Source organism: Nomascus leucogenys, chromosome 15, assembly GCF_006542625.1.
Source record: "Nomascus leucogenys isolate Asia chromosome 15, Asia_NLE_v1, whole genome shotgun sequence".
Classification (NCBI taxonomy): domain Eukaryota; kingdom Metazoa; phylum Chordata; class Mammalia; order Primates; family Hylobatidae; genus Nomascus; species Nomascus leucogenys.
The window spans coordinates 106,754,529-106,775,616 of NC_044395.1; the positions used below are offsets into that span (position 1 = coordinate 106,754,529).

General features: G+C 49.4%; 1 protein-coding gene across 2 annotated transcripts in view; it reads right to left on the bottom strand.

Moving 5' to 3' along the window:
• Window positions 1-21,088, bottom strand: part of LRP4 (LDL receptor related protein 4) — a 60,358-nt gene that overhangs the window by 18,792 nt on the left and 20,478 nt on the right. For both annotated transcript variants that reach the window (XM_030829273.1, XM_030829274.1), the window contains exons 8-26: window positions 20,771-20,896; window positions 20,111-20,236; window positions 19,785-19,919; window positions 19,079-19,204; window positions 18,502-18,732; window positions 16,855-17,011; window positions 14,171-14,388; window positions 13,838-14,014; window positions 13,309-13,431; window positions 10,460-10,668; window positions 10,226-10,307; window positions 8,020-8,125; window positions 5,846-6,047; window positions 3,314-3,503; window positions 3,095-3,226; window positions 1,403-1,543; window positions 958-1,044; window positions 680-851; window positions 15-177 (exon numbers count right to left, since the gene is read on the bottom strand). In XM_030829273.1, coding sequence (XP_030685133.1) covers window positions 15-177; window positions 680-851; window positions 958-1,044; window positions 1,403-1,543; window positions 3,095-3,226; window positions 3,314-3,503; window positions 5,846-6,047; window positions 8,020-8,125; window positions 10,226-10,307; window positions 10,460-10,668; window positions 13,309-13,431; window positions 13,838-14,014; window positions 14,171-14,388; window positions 16,855-17,011; window positions 18,502-18,732; window positions 19,079-19,204; window positions 19,785-19,919; window positions 20,111-20,236; window positions 20,771-20,896 — 2,903 coding nt within the window. The remainder of the gene's footprint in view (window positions 1-14; window positions 178-679; window positions 852-957; window positions 1,045-1,402; window positions 1,544-3,094; window positions 3,227-3,313; window positions 3,504-5,845; window positions 6,048-8,019; window positions 8,126-10,225; window positions 10,308-10,459; window positions 10,669-13,308; window positions 13,432-13,837; window positions 14,015-14,170; window positions 14,389-16,854; window positions 17,012-18,501; window positions 18,733-19,078; window positions 19,205-19,784; window positions 19,920-20,110; window positions 20,237-20,770; window positions 20,897-21,088) is intronic.

Sequence of the window (21,088 nt, forward strand, 5' to 3'; positions counted from 1 at the left end):
GGCACGGCTGTCACCTCGGTGTGGGCATCGGCCCATAGCAGTTGGGAGCTGGTCTTGTCCACAGTCAGTCCATTGGGCCATCCTAGGTTGTTGTTGATGAGCACCGCGCGGTCTGAGCCATCCATTCCGGACCGCTCTAACTTGGCATTCTCCCCCCAGTCTGTCCAGTACATAAACCTGAGTGAGGAAGAATATTAGCTATATTAGCTAGTTGTTTCAGCAGCTACCACATACCATGAATACTTAACAGTATGTCAGATACACTTGAGTACTTATAGTATGTCAGGCAAAATTTTTGCTTGACAAAATACTTTGCAAAATACTTCATGTGCATTATCTCAATCTTCATAAGGGCCACACGGTATGTATTTTCACTACCACCTCCATTTAATAGATAGGTAAGGAAGCTGAGAATTAGAGAGGTTAAATACTGGACCCAAGTGATACGGCTAATACATGATGAAAACATTTCAATCCTCGTATTGATTCCAAGGCTCATGCTTTTAACTTCTACACTGTACTGTCACCCTGTGAGAAGCCACAAGAGAGTGGAAGAGCCCCAGGGAGGTCACCTTGTTGCTGTGATGCAAGCTTGCTCTCCGCTACCCATCTTCACCCCATCTAAACCCCAGCTGAGCTGGTCCCCCGCACGACCCAGTGTGATACAGCCAGCTCTCACCCCATCTCATGGTACAGTACGATGGCCCGGGGACTGTCCAGGTTCTGCCACACCAACACTTTCCGCATGGACCCGTCCAGGTTGCCCACTTCGATCCGGTTTGTTCCTGTGTCTGTCCAGTACACCTTCCGGCCAATGGCATCCACCGCGAGCCCATCTGTGGTCTGTAGCCCTGTGGGAAGTCAAAAGAGCACACTGGCTCCTGTTTTAAAACAGATGGGCTATTTCCCCAGCCCTGTTGCCAGACAGGTGGTCCCTGAGCTGGGAGGAAGGCCCACCTGTGGTGATGATGTCCTCGTGCTGTGAGCCATCCAGATTGGCACGGCTGATCCTGTGCAGTGTACTGTCAGACCAGTACACTTTTCCTGGAGAGGGAAAGCTTGGCTCAACCTAGACTCTCACCCCCTACAATGGGACACACACAGCTGATTCGTGTCTTGAAACACCAGAGAGCTCTGGAGCCTCTAGCAGCGGAAATCAAGGAAAATGCAGAAATACCATAGCAGGATAGCTCTTGGCAGAGATGGAGAGAAGAGGGCCCCAAACCATGCTCTCATAACCAAAGAGAAAGTGCTAGAGAGACAGGGACAGGGGCTATGCCAGAGGGAATGGGGAACAAACACCCTGGCTCTTGGCGGGAGACAAAGGTGGTGGGAGAGGAAGGACAGTAATGGCTGAAGGGCCGGGACAGAAGGCCAGGTGGGAAGGGAGGGCCACACAGACCTTCCTGGGGGTCTACTCCGATGGCAATAGTGTTCTTCATGGTAATGTTGATTGGTACCACCACATCAGCAAAGTAAGGGATGTCCAGGGAGACCATGCGAATGTCTATCCTCCTGGCGAAGATGAGGAAACTGTTCATGCCTGCCAGGTGGAGAGCAGGGAAGAGGATCACTCGAGCACAGCCATTAAATGGATTTGGAGCCAGGCAAACTGAAACGCATGCCCTGTCCCTGCTGGTTTCTAGCTATGTTATTCTAGGCGAGTTATTTAAATTATTATTTTTTGAGACAGGGTCTTGCTGTGTCGCCCAGGCTGGAGTGCAATGGCATGATCATGGCTCACTGCAGCCTCGGCCTCTTGAGCTCAAGCGATCCTCCCACCTCAGCCCCTGAGTAGCTGGGACTACAGGCACATGCCACCATGCCCAGCTAATTTTTGTCTTTTTTTGTAGAGATGGGGTTTCGTCATATTGCCCAGGCTGGTCCGAAACTCCTGGGCTCAAGCACCTGCCCACCTCAGCCTCCCAAAGTGCTGGGATTACAGGCATGAGCCACCACGCTCAGCCTAAATTATTAAGCCTCAGTTTTCTTATCTATAAAATGGGGACAATAATAGGGTGGCTGTAAGGGTTAAAAGATCATGTACATAAAGCACTTACCATTAGGTCTCACACATATTCATAAATAATGCCTCTTTATTCATATTATGAAAGTGGCTCTCTTTGAAGGACCCTTTACCATGAAGATTAAGAAAGAGAAAAAAAGAAAGGGAATAAAGGGACCCCAGGGGGCTTTACTCACAACCTGAGAGGCACAGTTCACAGCTCCTTTCTCAAATTCCCAGGGAGGTTAGAGTTCAAATGCAGCCTACCCTGCAGCATCTCCTAGGGAGAAACCTTGACTTCCAAAATCTGGGTAGCCAGGTACTGCTTCTGGGACCCTCCAATAAGGTTGTCACATAGGTTGTGCACTCACAAAAGTGGCACATCTAAGGGGGAGGGTACTGTGACATTGTAGATATCATACATTTCTGTTTTTATTATACCAATTTTGGGCAGTTAGAAGTGTCTTTTTTTTTTTTTTTTTTTTCGAGACAGAGTCTCATTCTGTCACCCAGGCTGGAGTGCAGTGGCGTGATCTCTGCTCACTGCAACCTCTGCCTCCGGGGTTCAAGCAATTCTTCTGCCTCCCAAGTAGCTGGGATTACGCGCCACCATGCCTGGCTAATTTTTGTATTTTCAGTAGAGACGAGGCTTCACCATTTTGGCCAGGTTGGTCTTGAACTCCTGACCTCTAGTGATTTGCCTGCCTTGGCCTCCCAAAGTGCTGGGATTAGAGGCGTGAGCCACTGTGCCTGGCCAGAAGTGTCTTATTCCAACCAAATCAGTATATTATGACAATGTACTAAGAGATGAGAGGAAAGTGTCTTGAGAAAGGAGCATCTTTATCTAATATGCATGAAGACATCATAAGAACTAGTTGGACCCTGCCTCCAGTCCTTTCTACTTGCTGCCCAGGGCCTCTCCCCAGGCCCCTCCCCTTTTCTAAAAGCCGTGAGTCTCTCCCCTGGGCCTCTAGAAGCAGCAGGACTCATGGTTTCTCAGACCACATTGGAGCCCGTCGGCAAGGAAGGAAGAGAGCCATTGCCCCCTCTCAGACAGGCTGTATCTAGATCTGTGATGCCTTCACTCACCTGGTGAGCAGGTCTTGCCATCAGACAGCAGGTTGATGCCTGTGGGGCAGGTACAGCTGAATCCGCTTGGATTTGGGGACCTAAGACACAGGTGGCTACAGCCGCCATTCTCCACAGCACATGGTGTAGACACTGGGTAGAGAGGAGGGGACGTTCAATGGGGAGAGCTAGGGCATAGGAGGGCCACGGAAAAGCCAATGCGAGCAAAGGGCTGCTCACCTGGGGGCCGGCGGCGGTGGAAGACATGGATGTCCATTAGGTTCTCCAGGTTCTCCTGCAGAGTCTCCCGGTCCAGCCCTGTCAGCCTATCAGCACTCTGTATACTCTTGGTCTGCCAGTCAGTCCAATAGATGCGCTCTCCATAGAGGGTCAGCCCAAACGGGTGGGGGAGCTGGCTTCCGATCAGCACCTGCCAGGGCCCCAACACTGTGTCATCTTCAACAAAGTCTGACAGTACAGAGCAGTGGCAAGGAGCTCAGTGTGGACTCAGACAGCGGCTCTCCCACTAATACGTACTGTGTGACCTCCAGTAAGAGCTACTTATAAAATCTCTCTGAGCCTTGCTCTATCAATCTGTGACTTGATCGTGCCTGGCTCTAAGGGTCCTGTGATGGTTTTATTGGAAGATGTTGGAAGTCATCTGTTAACTCACATCGTCTCGAAGTATCTCTGCACAAATTACTTATTAAGTACAAAATAAAAAAATAGCAACTTTACAGTGGACACCACCTTAACCATACAATGGCAGTAAGTATCACAATAACGGAACAGGCCAACACCTGTGTCTACTGATGAGCCACACTGAGAGCTCAAGGACATGACTTCACTTAGTGTAGTATTCCTGCTGCAAATGCACACTCTGAATCCAATCACAAGGAAACATTAGATAAATCCAAGTTGAGAGACGTTATAAAAAATAACTGGCCTTTACTCTTTAAAAATGCAAATGTCCACTTTGGGAGGTCCAGGCGGGCAGATCACCTAAGGTCAGGAGTTTGAGACTAGCCTGGCCAACATGGTGAAACCCTGTCTCTACTAAAAATACAAAAATTAGCTGGGCATGGTAGCGGGTGCCTATAATCCCAGCTACTTGGGAGGCTGAGGCAGGAGAATTGCTTGAACCCGGGAGGCAGAGGTTGCAGTGAGCTGAGATCGCGCCATTGCACTCCAGTCTGGGTGACAGAGCAAGACTCTTGTCTCAAAACAAAACAAACAAACAAAAAATGCAAATGTCAAGAAAGTCACAGAAAAGCTGGGGAAATGTTCCAGATTAGAGAGTAAAGAGACTAGATTAGGTGGGCCCAGTGGTGCACAGCTCCAGCTACTCAGGAGCCTCAGATGGGAGGACCACCTGAGCCCAGGTCAGCATGGGCAACACACCAAGACTGCAGTCTCAAAAAAAAAAAAAAGCTATGTGTGGTGGCTCATGCCTAGAAACCCAACACTTTGGGAGGTCAAGGCAGGAGGATTGCTTGAGCCTAGGAGTTCAAGACTAGCCTAGACAACAAAGTGAGACCCCCATCTCTACAAAAAATAAAAAAATCAGCCAAGTGGCCTCAAACCCGTAGGCTCCTGAGTAGCTAGGGTGCAGTAGTAGGTGCCTGTGGTCCCAGCTACGCGGGAGGATCCCTTGGGCCCAGGAGGTCGCAGTTACAGTGGGCCATGTTTGTGGCACTGCATTCCTGCCTGGGCCACAGAGTGAGTGTCTAAAAATAAATAAATAAATAAAAATTAAAAGAGACATAATCACTAAACACAATGGGTGATCCTGATTGGATCCTAGATTAACAAAGAAAAAAAGTGGGGTGGGAGGAGCTATAAAGGACACCACTGAGGCAATTGGTAGTGAAATTGAGCAAGGACTATGATTAGACAGTAATATTGGGCCGGGCATGGTGGCTCACACCTGTAATCCCAACATTTTGGGAGGCTGAGGCAGAAGGATCGTTTGAGGCCAGGAGTTTGAGACTAGCCTGGGTAATACAGGAAGTCTCTACTAAAAAGAAAAAAAAAAACTAGCCAGGCGTTATGGCTTATGCCTGTAGTGTCAGCTACTCAGGATCCTAGGAGGTCGAGGGTGCAGTGACCCAGTATTGTGCCACTGCACTCCAGCCTGGGTGACAGAGCATGACCCTGCCTCTAAAACACCAAAAAAAAAAAAGAGACAGTAATATTGGATCAATATTAAATTTCCTGATTTCGATCCCTGTACTGTGGTGATGTAAGACAACATCCTTGCTTTTAGGAAATGTACACAGGAATAGTTTGGAGTCAAGGGCAGGCTGTCTGCACTCTAATTTCAGAAGTTCCAAAAAAAGTGAGTGTGTACAGAAACAGAATGATAAAGCAAATGTGGCAAAATTTTATTTGTTCTTTTTACCTGTTCTTGCAACTTTTCTGTAAGTTTGAAATTATACCAAAACAAAAACAAAAAGAGATCAATCATGGGCCCACAGTGCAACTGGTAATTTAACAAGCATTAGTTGTGCTGGTTAACAGGAAAGTCTGGGCATTTACACCCCCAGCTCACAATCCACACAAGTCCCTAGTTTCTTTTCAACATCAACCAGCAGCCCTTTCCCACCCCTGCCCCCAAGCTCTGGACGGCACCCACAGCCTCAGAGAAATAGCACATGCCCCATGCTGGTCCCATAACCTCCAGATCCCCTTATCTCCGATCAGCTGCCAGCTGAAAAGTACTGTCCTGGAGGCTGTCAAGGCTGTGGGAAGATGTTTTAGTGTCACCCTTACCTTCCTCTTACTGCCATCCAGTCCAGCAAATTCAATTGTCTTCATGCCGGCGTCAGCCCAGTATAGCCGCTGGGACCCGTAATCAATAGCTAACCCATTAGGCCAGGTCAGATTAGAAGAGATAATGACTTGGCGGCCCGAGGCATCCATGCCAGCTCGTTCAATCTTGGGGCTCGCACCCCAGTCAGTCCAATACATGTACCTGGGCAAAGGCAAGGCGAGGGAGGTCTTACAAGCTAGTTAATATCCAGCAGGGACTCAGAGTACCAGGATTTCAGGGTTTCCGCCTGAAGCAGCTGCCTCAGCCTCCTGCTTCAGTGTCCAGCCCAGCCCTGGGCTCAGCGCTATATCCGAATGCCTTGCCTTCTATCACTATCAAAAGGTACAGTCTTAATAAAAGCACAGCCCACAGCTTAAGTAAAACTCTGCAAATAAAGTGTACATGGGAATAAAGAAAGAGGAGGGGTGAAAATGAATAAGAAACATTTCCTTGGATAGGCGCCATGGCTCATGCCTATAACCTCAGCACTTTGGGAGGCTGAGTTGAGAGTATCACTTGAGTCCAGAAGTTTGAGACCAGCCTGCATAACATAGTAGAATCCTATCTCTACCAAAAAAAAAAAAAAAAAAAAGGCCAGATATGGTGGTGCACATCTGTGGTCCCAGCTACTTGACAGGCGGAGATAAGAGGATCATTTGAATCCAGGAGGTCAAGGCTGCAGTGAACCATGATTGGGCCACTGCACTCCAGCCTGGGCAACGAGTGAGACTGTTTCAAAAAAAAAAAAAAAAAGAGAAAAAAACAAAAAGAGAACTGTTTCTTGACTGGATGGGTTAAATAAGTTAAGATAACTCTATAAACCAGTAAGGACAACATAGGCCAGGTGCAGTGGCTCACACCTGTGATCCCAACACTTTGGGAGGCTGAAGCAGGACGATTGCTTTAGCCCAGAAGTTTGACACCAGCCTAGACAACATAGCAAGACCCCATCTCTACAAAAAAAACTGTAAAAATTAGCTAGGCATTGTGCTCTGTGCCTGTAGTCCCAGCTACTTGGGAGGCTGAGGCAGGAGGATTGCTTGAGCCCAGGAGGTTGAGGCTGCAGTGAGCCGTGATTTGCACCACTGCACTCCAGCCTGGGCCACAGAGCAAGACCCTGTCTCAAAACAAACAAACAACAACAACACAAACAGGGTAGATCTATATACTCAACTGGAAAGATACACAAGATATAAGGGCAAGCAGAAAAAAAGTCACAAAAAGTATGCTATTTTTGTAAAACCAAAACCATCACCACCAACAACAAATGTTTACATACATTTAGAAGAAAACCTGGAAAAAAATATCCTAAACTGTTAACTTATTGCTGGAGAGTGAGATCACAGAGAATTTTTACTTTCTACAGATTTAAATTTTTTTAACAATGAGTTACTTTTGTAAGTAAACCAACAATAAAAAAAGACAAGGAAAGAAAGAATTGAAAAGTTTCCTTGTCCACAGAGAATACAAAGTTGTCACCAGCTGTTGGGAACAAGCCCCCCCAAATCTGGCCATAAACTGGCCCCCAAAACTGGCCATAAGCAAAATCTCTGCAGCACTGTGACATGTTCATGAGGGCCATAACGCCCACGCTGGAAGGTTGTGGGTTTACCGGAATAAGGGCAAAGAACACCTGGCCTGCCCAGGGCAGAAAACCACTTAAAGGCATTCTTAAGCCACAAACAATAGCATGAGCGATCTGTGCCTTAGGGACGTGCTCCTGCTGCATTTAACTAGCCCAACCTATTTCTTTAATTCGGCCCATCCCTTCGTTTCCCATAAGGGATACGTTTAGTTAATATCTACAGAAACAATGCTAATGACTGGCTTGCTGTTAATAAATATGTGGGTAAATCTCTGTTGGGGGCTCTCAGCTCTGAAGGCTGTGAGACCCCGATTTCCCACTTCACACCTCTATAGTTCTGTGTGTGTCTTTAATTCCTCTAGCGCCACTGGGTTAGGGTCTCCCAAACAGAGCTGGTCTCGGCAACCAGCCTCTGGTTTCTACAGCTGCTCTTGCTTCCTTGGGCATATCCATAAGATCTGGTCACTATTCCTAATCTTTAGACTCCTCTCTGGAGCTCAGATCTTGGGAGGGGTGGATGGAGCTCATTCCCAAGGGGCAGCCACTCACCCGCCCATGGGCTCCACCACGATGTCCCGAGGACGATCAAGGTTCTCCCAGATGAGTACTGTTCTCATGCTGCCATCTGTGTTGGCTACTTCAATCCGGTCTGTACCTACCAAGAAGGGACACAGAGATTAATTCTAGTCTTGTTCATTCACCCTTTTTCCTTCCATGGCCAACACAAGAGCCTGGTATGTGCCAGCAGAGCACAGAGTAGGGGCTCAAAAGATATTTTGTGACAGATGCACAACGGAAATTTAATGACTTGAACTGTAAGAAGAAATTCAAGCATGTGATCAGTTGGATTTCTTGAAAGAGCAAGACTTCCCAAACATAGGCAACCATAATTTAAGGCGATGATTCTCAAACTTTAGTGTGCGTAAGAATCAGCAGAGCTTGTTAAAACAGATTTCTGAACCTAACACCCAAAGATTTTTTTTAAAATAAAAATATTCGGCCGGGCATGGTGGCTCATGCCTGTAATCCCAGCACTTTGAGAGGCCGAGGCAGGTGGGTCATGAGGTCAGGAGTTCAAGACCAGCCTGACCAACATGGTAAAACCCCATCTCCACTAAAAATACAAAAATTGGCTGGGCGCAGTGGCTCACACCTGTAATCCCAGCACTTTGGGAGGCCGAGGCGGGTGGATCACAAGGTCAGGAGATCGAGACCATCCTGGCTAACATGGTGAAACCCCGTCTCTACTAAAAAATACAAAAAATTAGCCGGGTGTCGTGGCAGGCGCCTGTAGTCCCAGCTACTCGGGAGGCTGAGGCAGGAGAATGGCATGAACCTGGGAGGCGGAGCTTGCAGTGAGCCGAGATCACGCCACTGCACTCCAGCCTGGAGGACAGAGTGAGACTCTGTCTCAAAAAAAAAAAAAAAAAATTAGCTGGGTGTGGTGGTGCACACCTGTAATCCCAGCTACTCGGGAGGCTGAGGCAGAAGAATCCTTTGAACCCGGGGAGGCGGAGGTTGCAGTGAGCTGAGATTGCGCCACTGCACTCCAGCCTGGGCAGCAGAGCGATACTCCGTCTCAAAATTAAAAAAAAAAAAAAAATTCTAGTCCATTTCATGCTCACTAACCCCCAAAGATTCTGATTCAGTAAGTCTTGTCTTTTGTTTTTTGGAGACAGGGTCTTGCTCTGTTGCCTAGATTGGCATGCAGTGGTGTGATCATGGCTTACTGCAGCCTTGAACTCCAAGGTTCAAGCAATCCTCCCACTTCAGCCTCCCAAGTAGCTGGGACTACAGGCATTGCCATTAAACCAGGCTAATTAAAAAAAAAAATTGGGGATGTGTGTGGGGGTCTTGCTACATTTCCCAGGCTGATCTTGAACTCCTAAGCTCAAGAGATCTTGCCTTGGTACCCCAAAGCGCTAGGATTATAGGTGTGAGCCACCATGCCCAGCCCTGATTCAGTAAGTCTAGGGTGGGGCCCAATAATCTGCATGTCCAACAACTTCCCAGATGATGCTGATGCTGCCACGCAGAGGAGGCAAGGTTGTCATCAGCCTCTGTGGTCCAGCAACCACACTCTGAGTAGCACTTGTTCAGGGTATCCCCTTGCCTCCCAAACCCACTTGGCTAATTAAAAATGCCTGATTTGGCCGGGCGCAGTGGCTCACACCTGTAATCCCAGCACTTTGGGAGGCTAAGGCGGGTGGATCACCAGGTCAAGAGATCAAGACCATCCTGGCCAACACGGTGAAAGCCCGACTCTATTAAAATACAAAAACTTCGCCAGGCATGGTGGTGCACACCTGTAGTCCCAGCTACTTGGGAGGCTGAGGCAGGAGAAAATGGCGTGAACCCGGGAGGTGGAGCTTGCAGTGAGCCGAGATTGCACCACTGTACTCCAGCCTGGCGAGAGAGCAAGACTCTGCCTCAAAAAAAAAAAAAAAAAAAAAAAAGCCTGATTTACCCAGAAAGTCATGGAAAGAAAACAAGGCACAGGTTCATGATCTGGAATGCCTTAAAACACTCCCCAGCATCAGCTACACAGCAGAAGCAGCTGCCACAATGTGAGCTTCTCACGTGGGAGCTTCTCACTTCGGCTCTGCAGCAGCCCTCCCGCTTCTGACCTACCAAGGACTTCAGGTGAAGACAGAAGTGGTCCAGGAGGGACACTGGGCTCCTTCTATCTGAGGCCAGGGTTTTGAACAAGAGGAATCCCAGGGAGCCAGGCAGGCCACGGCTCCCCTATGCATACCTGCATCTGTCCAGTACAGTTTGTTGGTGACCCAATCAATGGCCAGGCCAGCTGGGCTCTCCAAACTGGTATCCACTACCACCTGGGCAGGAAGCAAAGCTGTATCACCAACTGTACTTCCACTCTAGTTCTGGAGTCCAAACTCCACCAGTTCTCAAGGTCGGCAAAGGTATGGGAAGCCCTTCCCTGGAGAGGGCGGATTCCACCCTTCAATCTCCCCACGCTGGGCCCTACCTCCTGTCCTGTTCCATCCCACTTGGCCCTGCTGATGGTATCAGTGCTGACATCTGTCCAGTACACGTGGTCATCCCGGGAGTCCCAGTCAAGGGCCACAGCACTGCGCACGTCAGCCAGTGGGATGACATCATCAGACAGGTCCTCTGTGTCAAAGCTGATTCGACGGATGTCCATCCTTCGGGCAAAAAGCAGGAACTTGTCAAGACCTGATCAAAGGCCGAAAGGGGTCTTCTTTTAATGCTCTAAACCCAAGAACAGTGACAGACACAGATGCTCACCTGCGTGACATCTGGTTCAATCACACTTCCTGGGATCTGGTGCCCTTTGCCCCCTATGCTTTATACCTCAGGCTCCTTTTAAGCACTGCCATGCTAGCAGAATCAGACTTCTATATTAAATGGAAACAGACTCTACCAAGGTCCCAGAAGTGCATGCTGTTTAAGCATCTGTCGGCTTCATCTCAACTTTTCTTACTTTTCTCCACCTCTTCTGGTGACCTGGCTTGCCCACTGCCAAGCCCTGACCCCTGCTTCTCTGACGTTCATGACTGTGTCGGGGCTCCTGCCCCTCCGCTCCATCATCTGGATCCCTTCCTCTTGCTCTCCTCTTCACAACTTAAAGCCAGTAGCTTAAGCTGAGCACTTTCCTTACCAGGCACTGTGCTTGGTGCTTTTTTGGTCTCACACCAAGCCTCTGTCGTGTGTTATTCTTATTCCCATTTTCTAGGCGAGCAACCCTGAGGCTAACAGAGATCACGAAACTTGCCCAGGATCCCACGGCTACAAAGCACCAGAGCTGGGACTCAGGTCTGACTCCAGAGAAAGAGCTCTGGCCCCTCCTCTATGTAGTTTACTTCCAGCCAGCTCGTCTCCATCCTCTGCCTTTCCTCTGGTCAGTCTGAATACTTTCTCAGTAGACTTTTCTATCCAGAAAGGCACTTCCTGACTAAAGTTGCCAAATGTCTTCTTCCTAGGGCCGGGAAATCCTTAAAGGGAAGCTGGCAGGGGACAGGGGACTTTACTTCTTACATCTCGCTAAGACAAGAGGGGAAGCGCTGGGCACAAAAGAATGCAAGAGGAAAGGGCCGGGCATGGTGGCTCACGCCTATAATCCCAGCACTTTGAGGGGCTGAGGTGGCGTCATTGCTTGGGCTCAGGAGTTTGAGATCAGCCTGAGCAACATAGTGGAACCCCATCTCTACTAAAAATACAAAATTCACTGGGCGTGGTGGCTCACGCCTGTAATCCCAGCACTTTGGGAGGCTGAGGTGGACAGATCACGAGGTCAGGAGTTTGAGACCAGCCTGGCCAACATAGTGAAACCCCATCTCTACTAAAAATACAAAAATTAGCCAGGAATGGTGGCAGGTGCCTGTAATCCCAGCTACTTGGGAGCCTGAGGCAGAAGAATAGCTTGAATCGGGGAGATGGAGGTTACAATGAGCCGAGATCATGCCGCCACACTCCAGCCTGGGTGACAGAGCAAGACTCTGTCTCAAAAACAAACAAAACAAACAAACAAAAAACCCCACAAAATTCACCAGGTGTGATAGTGTATGCCTGTAGTCCCAGCTACTTAGGGGGCTGGGGCAGGAGGCTTGCTTAAGCCCAGGAAGTTGAAGCTGCAGTGAGCACTGTTTACACCACTGCACTCCAGCCTAGGTGACAGAACAAGACCCTGTCTCAAAAAAAAAAAAAAAAAAAAAGCCAGGGGCAGTGGCTTATGCCTGTAATCCCAGCACTTTGGGAGGCTGAGGCGGGTGGATCACCTGAGGTTGGGAGTTCGAGACCAGCCAGACCAACATGGAGAAACCCTGTCTCTATTAAAAATACAAAATCAGCCAGGTGTGGTGGCGCATGCTTGTAATCCCAGCTACTCAGGAGGCTAAAGCAGAATAGCTTGAACCTGGGAAGTGGAGGTTGCCGTGAGCCGAGATTGTGCCATTGCACTCCAGCCTGAGCAACAAGAGCGAAACTCTGTCTCAAAAAAAAAAAAAAAAAAAAGAATGCAAGGGGAAAACTCAGAGTATGAAATTAGGTTCTTAGTTAATATGTGTATGAATGAAACTTCTGAATATTTTCCCTAACCACACTCTCTAGAAAGGACCCAGGTCCCAGGAGAATTTTATTTTACCCAGATTTCAAAGGGTCAGTGGGGTACGCAGCAGTAAACAAGAACAGCTGCTGACGTGTGAGGAATCACCCCAGGCCTCCTGCTGGTCGTGCCATATGCCTGGACCGCTCCTCTCTGGACTATTCTTAGAAAAAGTCATCGTGTGCTGGGCTCTCCAGGGCTCCCCTCTCAAAACAATAACTCCTCAGGAGCCCAAAGGAAGCCAAAGTAGCAGTTCAGGGACAGACCAGGGAATCCCATGATCTTCTACTTGTTTGATAAATATGTTTGACATATTTATCCAGCAACTGCTTACACAGAACATCATCAGAGATTCTAATTTTGGCTTCCTGGTTTAAGGGCCGAGAGAAAGTCTTCAACAGGGTGAGGCTAAAGGTAAAAAGGTAGGAAATCATTCCCGTTTTCTAGAAGAGCGTAAAACCCTCTTGCTGCCTATAGAGAAGGCATCCTGCCTGGTAAAATGATACATGAGCCTCACTGCAGGGGTTCACACTCGACCGCGTGGTGCTGCTGAGCCTTCAGCAACTAGTGCTGGGTCCTCAGTCCTCAGCTTTGATAGAAGATCCCTCAGCCTCTTGAGTTCTTCCTCTCCAGGGCTCCCTGATGAACGTGGTTTTTCCCACGACAGGCAATCCCTCCACTTCCTATCCCTTGTTCCTTCTCCCCATCCTCACAACAGCCCCCATGGAGGCTGGTGTTGCAGACCCACTTACTCTGGGCACAGGCGTGGCTGCTGATCTTGCGGAAGCCAGTGGGGCAGGCACAGGTGTAGTTCTGGCCACTGGGCAGACACAGGTGCGTGCAGCCTCCGTTGTTGTCCCCACAGCGGTTTTTCCCTGCTCAAAGAGCCCAGGGCAAGAGGATCAGCAAAGGTTTGCAAAAGTGACCCCAAGAGTAGGGATTAGGGGTTTAGGTAGGGTGATAGTTCCCTGAAGGGAGAATCTATGTCTTATATTTTTGACATCTGCCGCCGCTGCTAGCACAGTGGGTACCCGGCACAGAGGAGATGCCCTGTAAATGCCTGAATTAGATGGGAACGGTGAAGCCTAATGAGTCTTTTCGTGAATCTTGTTGTAATGCCCCGAATGTCCAGCAGAGGGAGGAATTAGCCCATGTCAGTGCCTCGCTGGATTTCCCCATCAGAAGAAATGGCAACTCCAAGGGGAAGGAAGGTTCTCAGAGGCACCAGAGGCCACCTCAACCATGAGGCTACTTTGGCTCACCCAGTGGGCAGTTTTTTACCTGCAGGTTGGCGCTGGGGGTGCAACGTGTGGATGTCCATAGGGAAGTGGAGTTTGTTGCGAATGATCTCCTGGTTCTTCCCCGTAAATTTGTTAGCGCTGTTGATGCTCTTGGTGTGCCAGTCTGTCCAGTACAGGCTGTCTTCAAACACTGTGATGGCGAAGGGATGCGGGAGGCCTGGGGAAAGTCCAGGAAGACCTCAGTCTGGACACGGTCGGCCACGGCCCCTGGGCCCAGGCCTGGCAACTACACAAAACCTTTGCCAAGGCTCCTGGGGGGCAGGGACGGGCGTAGGAGGACAAGAGATGAAGGAGAGTGAAGGAAGGGGCTCACCCTGGCTAATGACAGCCTTACGGTGACTCCCATCCAGATTGGCCCTCTCGATGACATGGTGCTTAGCATCCACCCAGTACATACGGCGCCCGGCATAGTCGATGGTGAGGCCATTGGGCCAGAAGAGATGGGTATCGGCAATGATGCGGCGTCCAGAGCCATCCATGCTGGAGGCCTCAATACGGGGGGTGTTGCCCCAGTCTGTCCAGTAAATGGTACTAGGAAGAGAAAAGTAAATTGGGAAGTGGGCAGCCGAAAACAGGTAGGTAACCGGGAGAATAATCAGGTAGGGGGCTTTCATCCATTTAACTCAGGGGACTCCAATGTTTGGTCCACAGAATGAATTTTGTTTTTAGACAGGGTCTCATTCTGTCACCCAGGCTGGAGGGCAGGTGAGATTACAGCTCACTGCGGCCTCAATCTCCTGGGCTCAGAAGCCCTCCCACCTCAGCCTTCTGAGCAGCTAGTACCACTACACCTAACTAATTTTTTTTTGTAGTAGAGATGAGGTCTTGCTATGTTACCCAGGCTGATCTCGAACTCCTGAGCTCAAGCAATCCTCCTGCTTCGGCCTTTCAAAGTACTGGGATTACAGGCATGAGTCACCATGCCCAGCCTCAGAATGCTTTTTAAGTGTTTGAGTTTAAGTGTCTTTAGACAGGGCATTTATTCATTTAATAATCTTTTTTTTCATACTGGCCACAGGCAGGACATACTATCTTAGGCACTGGAAATCTAGCAGTGAACAAAACAGACGAAAGTCTCATAGAATTGACAATATAATGTAATATTAGGACAGGTACTTTCTTCTTTGTCACAATCTCTTTCACTGCCTTTTGTATTTTATTTTCTTTTATTTTTGAGACAGAGTCTCGCTCTGTTGCCCAGGCTGGAATGCAGTCGCACGATTTCAGCTCACTGCAACCTCTACCTCCTGGACTCAAGTGATTCTCCTGCCTCAGCCTCCCGAGTAGCTGGGATTACAGGCACCTGCCAACATGCCCAGCTAATTTTTGTATTTTTAGTAGAGACGGGGTTTCACCATGTTGGCCAGGCTAGTCTCAAACTCCTGACCTCAAGTGATCCACCTGCCTCGGCCTCCCAAAGTGCTGGGGTTACACACTTGAGTCACCACGCCCGGCTCCTTTTGTATTTTATACACGCACACATACACACACACACACACACACACACACACAGTTTCTAAAACAGTTGACACATACTGCAGGACCTTATAAGATACTCCCTCCATTGATTGCGTAGAATTTTTAAAAGCCAGAGGTGAGAACTTCATTTTAGGAGTTTTTCTTTAATTCAGATTTCTGAATTTTAAATTTAATTTTTTTTTTGAGATAGAGTTTCATTCTGTCATCCAGGAGTGCAGTGCCATGATCATGGCTCACTGCAGCCTTGAACTCCAGGGCTCAGGTGATCCTCCTACCTCAGCCTCCTGTGTAGTTGGGACTACAGGCATGCACTAATAAGTCCAGCTAATTTTTATACTTTTTATAGAGATGGGGTTTTGCCACGTTGCCCAAGATGGTCTTGAACTCCTGGGCTCAAGCCATCTGCCCACCTCAGCATCCCAAAGTTCTGAGATTACAGGCGTGAGCCACTGAACCTGACCAGATTTCTCAATTTTATTTATTTAACTTTTTTTTGAGACAGGGTCTTACTCTGTCACGCAGGCTGGAATGCACTGTTGCAATCATGGTTCCCTGCAACCTCGACCTCCCAGTCTTAAGCCATCCTTGCACCTCAGCCTCCCAAGTAGCTGGGACTACAGGCATGCGCCACTACACCAGGCTAATTTAGAAAAAATTTTTGTAGAGATGAGGCCACACTATGTCGCCCAGGCTGATCTTGAACTCCTGGACTCAAGTGATCCTCCTTCCTTGGTCTCCAAAAGTGCTGGAATTATAGGTGTGAGCCACCGTGCCCGGCCCCTCTATTAATTTTTAGGCTATAATAATTAATTACAATTCTTATGAATTACTAATAACTATTAATTTGTATTAATGAGGCCAAACTTTTGAGCTAATAATAAAAATACTAAACACCTACAACTTATCTAATGTGTGTTATATGCAATTTAAAATGCATCACCTCATTTAATCTTCACACAACTATGACAGAGGTATTTTTTTTTAATCACCAAGTTAGAAATGAGTAAACAAGGCAGACAGAGATTAACTGGCCCAAGGCCACACAGCCAGTTATTACAGAGCCAGGGCCCAGACTCAAGTGTGTGGGGGACAGAACTCATGTTGTTAACATCACATTTTTTTTTTTTTTTTTTTTGAGACAGAGTCTTGCTCTGTCTCCCAGGCTGGAGTGCAGTAGCGCAATCTCAGCTCACTGTAACCTGTTCCTCCTGGGTTCAAACGACTTTCCTGCCTCAGCCTCCCGAGTAGCTGGGATTACAAGCACCTGCCACCATGCCTGGCTAATTTTTGTGTTTTGCAGAGACGGGGTTTCACCATGTTGGCGAGGCTGGTCTCGAACTACCGACCTCAGGTCATCTGCCCGCCTTGGCCTCCCACAGTGCTGGGATTACAGGCGTGAACCACCACGCCCAGCTACACCACACTTTGAGGATGTACCCCCAGAATGTCTAGTCCAGGTAGCCTGGGAGCTGTCCCGAGAGGTTGCAAGAGAGTTCGGGGGCCTAAGATACAACTTACCCCTCCATGGGATGCAAGGCAATGGCCCGGGGCTTCTCCAGGTTCTGCCACAGCAGCACCTTCCGGTGGGCCCCGTCCAGATTGGCCACCTCAATCCTCGAGGTGCCTGAGTCGGTCCAGTAGAGTTTGTCATGGACCCAGTCCACAGCCAGGCCCCCTAGTGAGAAGCAGCAGCAAAAAATGTCAAGGAGTCAACCCAGGCTCCCCTGTCCCATAGTAATAAGAGCAAACTCTTACAGGAAGCAATTTCTTGGGCCAGGCACTATTGTCATCACTTCAGATACATGAATTCATTTAAGCGTCACAGCTCTGTGAGCTAGATACTGTAATTTCCATGAGGATGAGGAAATTTGAGGCACAAAAAAGTCAAGTAACTGTCCAAGGGCATGCACTTCCTCCTCACAGCCAACCATACCTCACTTTCTGAATTCTGTCTCCCTGACGCGTTCCCAGGGTCCCCCACTGTGCTGACCCAGGGGTTTGTAAATTGTCATCTAGGGTTTTGCAGAGGCATTTATGCAGAGGCATTTCAGAAGTTCCCTAAGCATTTGAGTCCAATGTGCTTGATACCAAATTAGAATTTGACCACTTTACCTGTTTATTAAATAGCCTGAGATTGCCAAGTGAGCTGTTTCTGTGGTTTTTTGTTTGTTTGTTTGTTTCGAGATGGAGTCTCACTCCCATTGCGCAGGCTGGAGTGCAGCGGTGCAATCTCGGCTCACTGCAACCTCTACCTCCTGGGTTCAAGAGTTTCTCCTTCCTCAGCCTCCCAAGTAGCTGGGATTACAGGCGTGTGCCACTATGCCTGGCTAATCTTTGTATTTTTAATAGAGATGGGGTTTTGCCATGTTGGCCAAGCTGGTCTCAAACTCCTGACCTCAGGTGATCCACCTGCTTCAGCCTCCCAAAGCGCTGGGATTACAGGCGTGAGCCACCACGCCTGATTTTTTTTTTTTTTTTTTTTTTTTTGAGATGGAGTTTTGCCTAGGCTGAAGTGCAATGGCGTGATCTCGGCTCACCGCAACCTCCACTTCCTGAGTTCAAGCAATTCTCCTGCCTCAGCCTCCCGAGTAGCTGGGATTACAGGCATGCGCCACCACGCCTGGCTAACTTTTGTATTTTTAGTAGAGATGGGGTTTCTCCATGTTGGTCAGGCTGGTCTCGAACTCCCAACCTCAGGTGATCTGCCCACCTCAGCCTCCCAAAGTGCTGGGATTACAGGCGTGAGCCACCGTGCCTGGCCTGTTTTTTTACAATCTATAAAACATTTTGATATACTTATCCAGGTCAATCAGAATATTCTTAATACTAAGCAATCGAAACAAAACTCAGAAATAAACTAGATGCAAAGGCTGATAGAGAACTCTGTCATCCATAAATCTGATTCCCATGATCACAACCACCAACGTGGTCTCATTATTCTCACTGACTGAGCTCAATCATGAGCAAATGTTATATCTGAACCTATAATTGATATATATTGATATATATTAACAAATGTTTTCTATATTAGAGCTCCAGCTAAGATTTCCCTGGAAGAAAAAGATGTCCTGCTGCCTAAGGTTTGCAAACCACTGGCCTGTTCCTCCCACCGTTGCTGTGCACGTGGCATGGCTCTGCCCCTCTCCATGGGGCCTCGTTTCCTACCTGGGCTCTCCAGCCCAGTAGACACAACCTCCTCCACATTGCTGCCGTTGAGGTTGGCACGGAGGATGCGGTCCAGGGTGACGTCTGACCAGAAGACAAGCTCGCGGCGGTGGTGGAAATCAAGGGCAATGGCATTCTCCAGGTTGTTAAGCAGCAGTGTGTACTCAGAGCGGTGTGGCAGCACCTGCCGGATGTCGATGCGATTGGCGAACAGCAGCACAGGCTCTGGCCCTGGCACACAGTATAAACATGGGATACCCACTGGGTTTCAGAGCCGCCCCTGGTACCCATCAGCATGTCTTCAGCTGACCGATGGAGCCACTTGCTCACAAGGGCATGCCCCAAGCTCTCAGCATCAGTACCAGAAGAGTGGCAACCTGTAAACTATATTCCTCCACCCCTCCCCACCCCACTCCACCACGGCAGCATTTTTCTTGGGGCTCGGAATGCAACTGTTGCTCCATTTTACTGTGACGGAAATCTCTCTACCTCTCTGCAAATCCCTGAGCACCAGAGCACCTGGCCTTCCTCCATGCTCAGCCCTCTGCCCACCCAGCCAAGTGCCAACAGCCCTTACCCAGAGCCTTGCAGCTGCGCCGGTCGGGCCGTAGTTCATAGCCTGTTTCACACCAGCACTGGAAAGCCCCTTCGCTGTTGGTGCAGCCCTGGCTGCAATACCCCTCCTCGGCACATTCATTCACATCTGGGAACACCAGGCAGGTCAAGAGATCTCCCTTCTGTTGTCCTCCCACTCCCGCTCCCAGGCTGCCAAGCTGCTTTTTTGCCCACATCCCCATCTACTTTCCAGGCCTAGTGGGAAGGCTGTCTAAGAAATGGTTAAGGGCGGCCGGGAGTGGTGGCGCACACCTGTAGTCCCAGCTACTCAGGAGGCTGAGGCGGGAGAATCGCTTGAACCCAGGAGGCGGAGGCTGCAGTGAGCCGAGATCGCACCACTGCACTCCAGCCTGGGCGACAGAGCGAGGCTCCATCTCAAAAAAAATAAAAAAGAAGAAATGGTTAAGGGCTTTAAGGTCATGCAGACCTGGGCTGGAATCCCAACTCTGCCACTCGCCAGCTGTGTGGCCTTTGGTAAGCTACTTACCCTCTTTGTGCTTCAGTTTCCCCATCTGTGAAATGGGAAGGATGATCCCCACCTCCTTGGGTTATTGTGAGGACGAAATAAGGTCACATCCTTCAAATGCCTGACCCATAGGAAACACAGCTGCCTGTCTGCTGCCCCTACTCAGAACCCCGACTCTGCTGCAAACCAGGCCCCAGCTCACCTTGGCACGTGTGCCCATCCTCTGTGAGCCGGTAGCCTGTGTGGCAGGTACACTGCACTACCCCCCGCACCATCTGGCACTTCTGGGCACAGCCACCGTTGTTAACATTGCAGTTCTCCTCACCCGTCCGGGGCCCTGTGCCAGCCAAGCCAGAGTTGGGAGTTGAGCCCAGAATCCTCCCCCAGAGAGCCAACTTGGCATCCCACCTGGACCACGAAGAACAGCTCCCAGAGCTGCAAGAGTCCTGAGGGAGGATTCCCTTTGAACCCTATGGGTGGGGTTCGGCCACAAACCACGGGCCAGGTCCGCCCACTGGGGACACTCACGGCAATTCTGCTGTGGGCTTTCGTCGCTGTTGTCACCACAGTCGTTGACCCCGTTGCACAGCTTCCTCTGCCCAATGCAGCGCCCATTCCAACACAGGAACTGGTCCGAGGCACACTGGGGGCTTCCTAGAGAGATGGAAGGTCAGGTCATAGCAAGGCAGGGCTTGGGCCAACAAAGAGATGGGAGCCTGTCATTTTCTAGGGTAAGCTGGAGACAGATGAGACTCAAGGTGGGAGGGTGAGGGTCCTGGGCAGGAAGCAGCTCAGACAGGGCTGGCTGAATGTCTGCATTCGCTTTCTCCCCAGGACTCCACAGTAGGATAGTGAGGAATATGGAACAGAATGAAAAAGCGCATCCACATGCTCAGTACTGGGTGTGGCCAGGGGAGCACACATGGGGGCTGCCAGATGGAGGGTGGTCCTTCCTCACTAGACCAGAGCTAAAGGCACTGGCTGTGTGTGAGTTAGAACAAGAGTGGCAATTGAAACTCGCAGCTCTGATACAGTGCTCCAGGCCATAAGGCCGCAGGTCAATGATGCACCTGGATTTTACACTGGTAAAACCTCAACCCGACGGGAAAGATAGCAATAACACCCTCTTTTCCACCCTTCCACCCCAACTATAGGCTAAGGGTTCTGGGGCACCCCGGGAGACACCACCTGTATTCTCACAGTTCTCTTCATCGCTGTTGTCTGCACAGTCGTCCTCCCCATCACAGCGCCAGGACAGGCGGACGCAGCGGCCTGAGCGACAGCGGAACTGTTCTGCTGTACACATGGAGGTGGCTGGGCAAAGCAAAGGTGGGCCCCATTTCAGCCTGAAATTCTCCCTGCCACCCAAATCTGCAGCTTATATCAGTACTCATGCCACTCTTGACACCAGGATCACCGCTGGTCTATATGGTGTCTTTGTGTGAATCAGAAAAAGGTATCCTTTCCTCAAGACACTTCACTGCCATCTGCTGGAAAACTGCCATG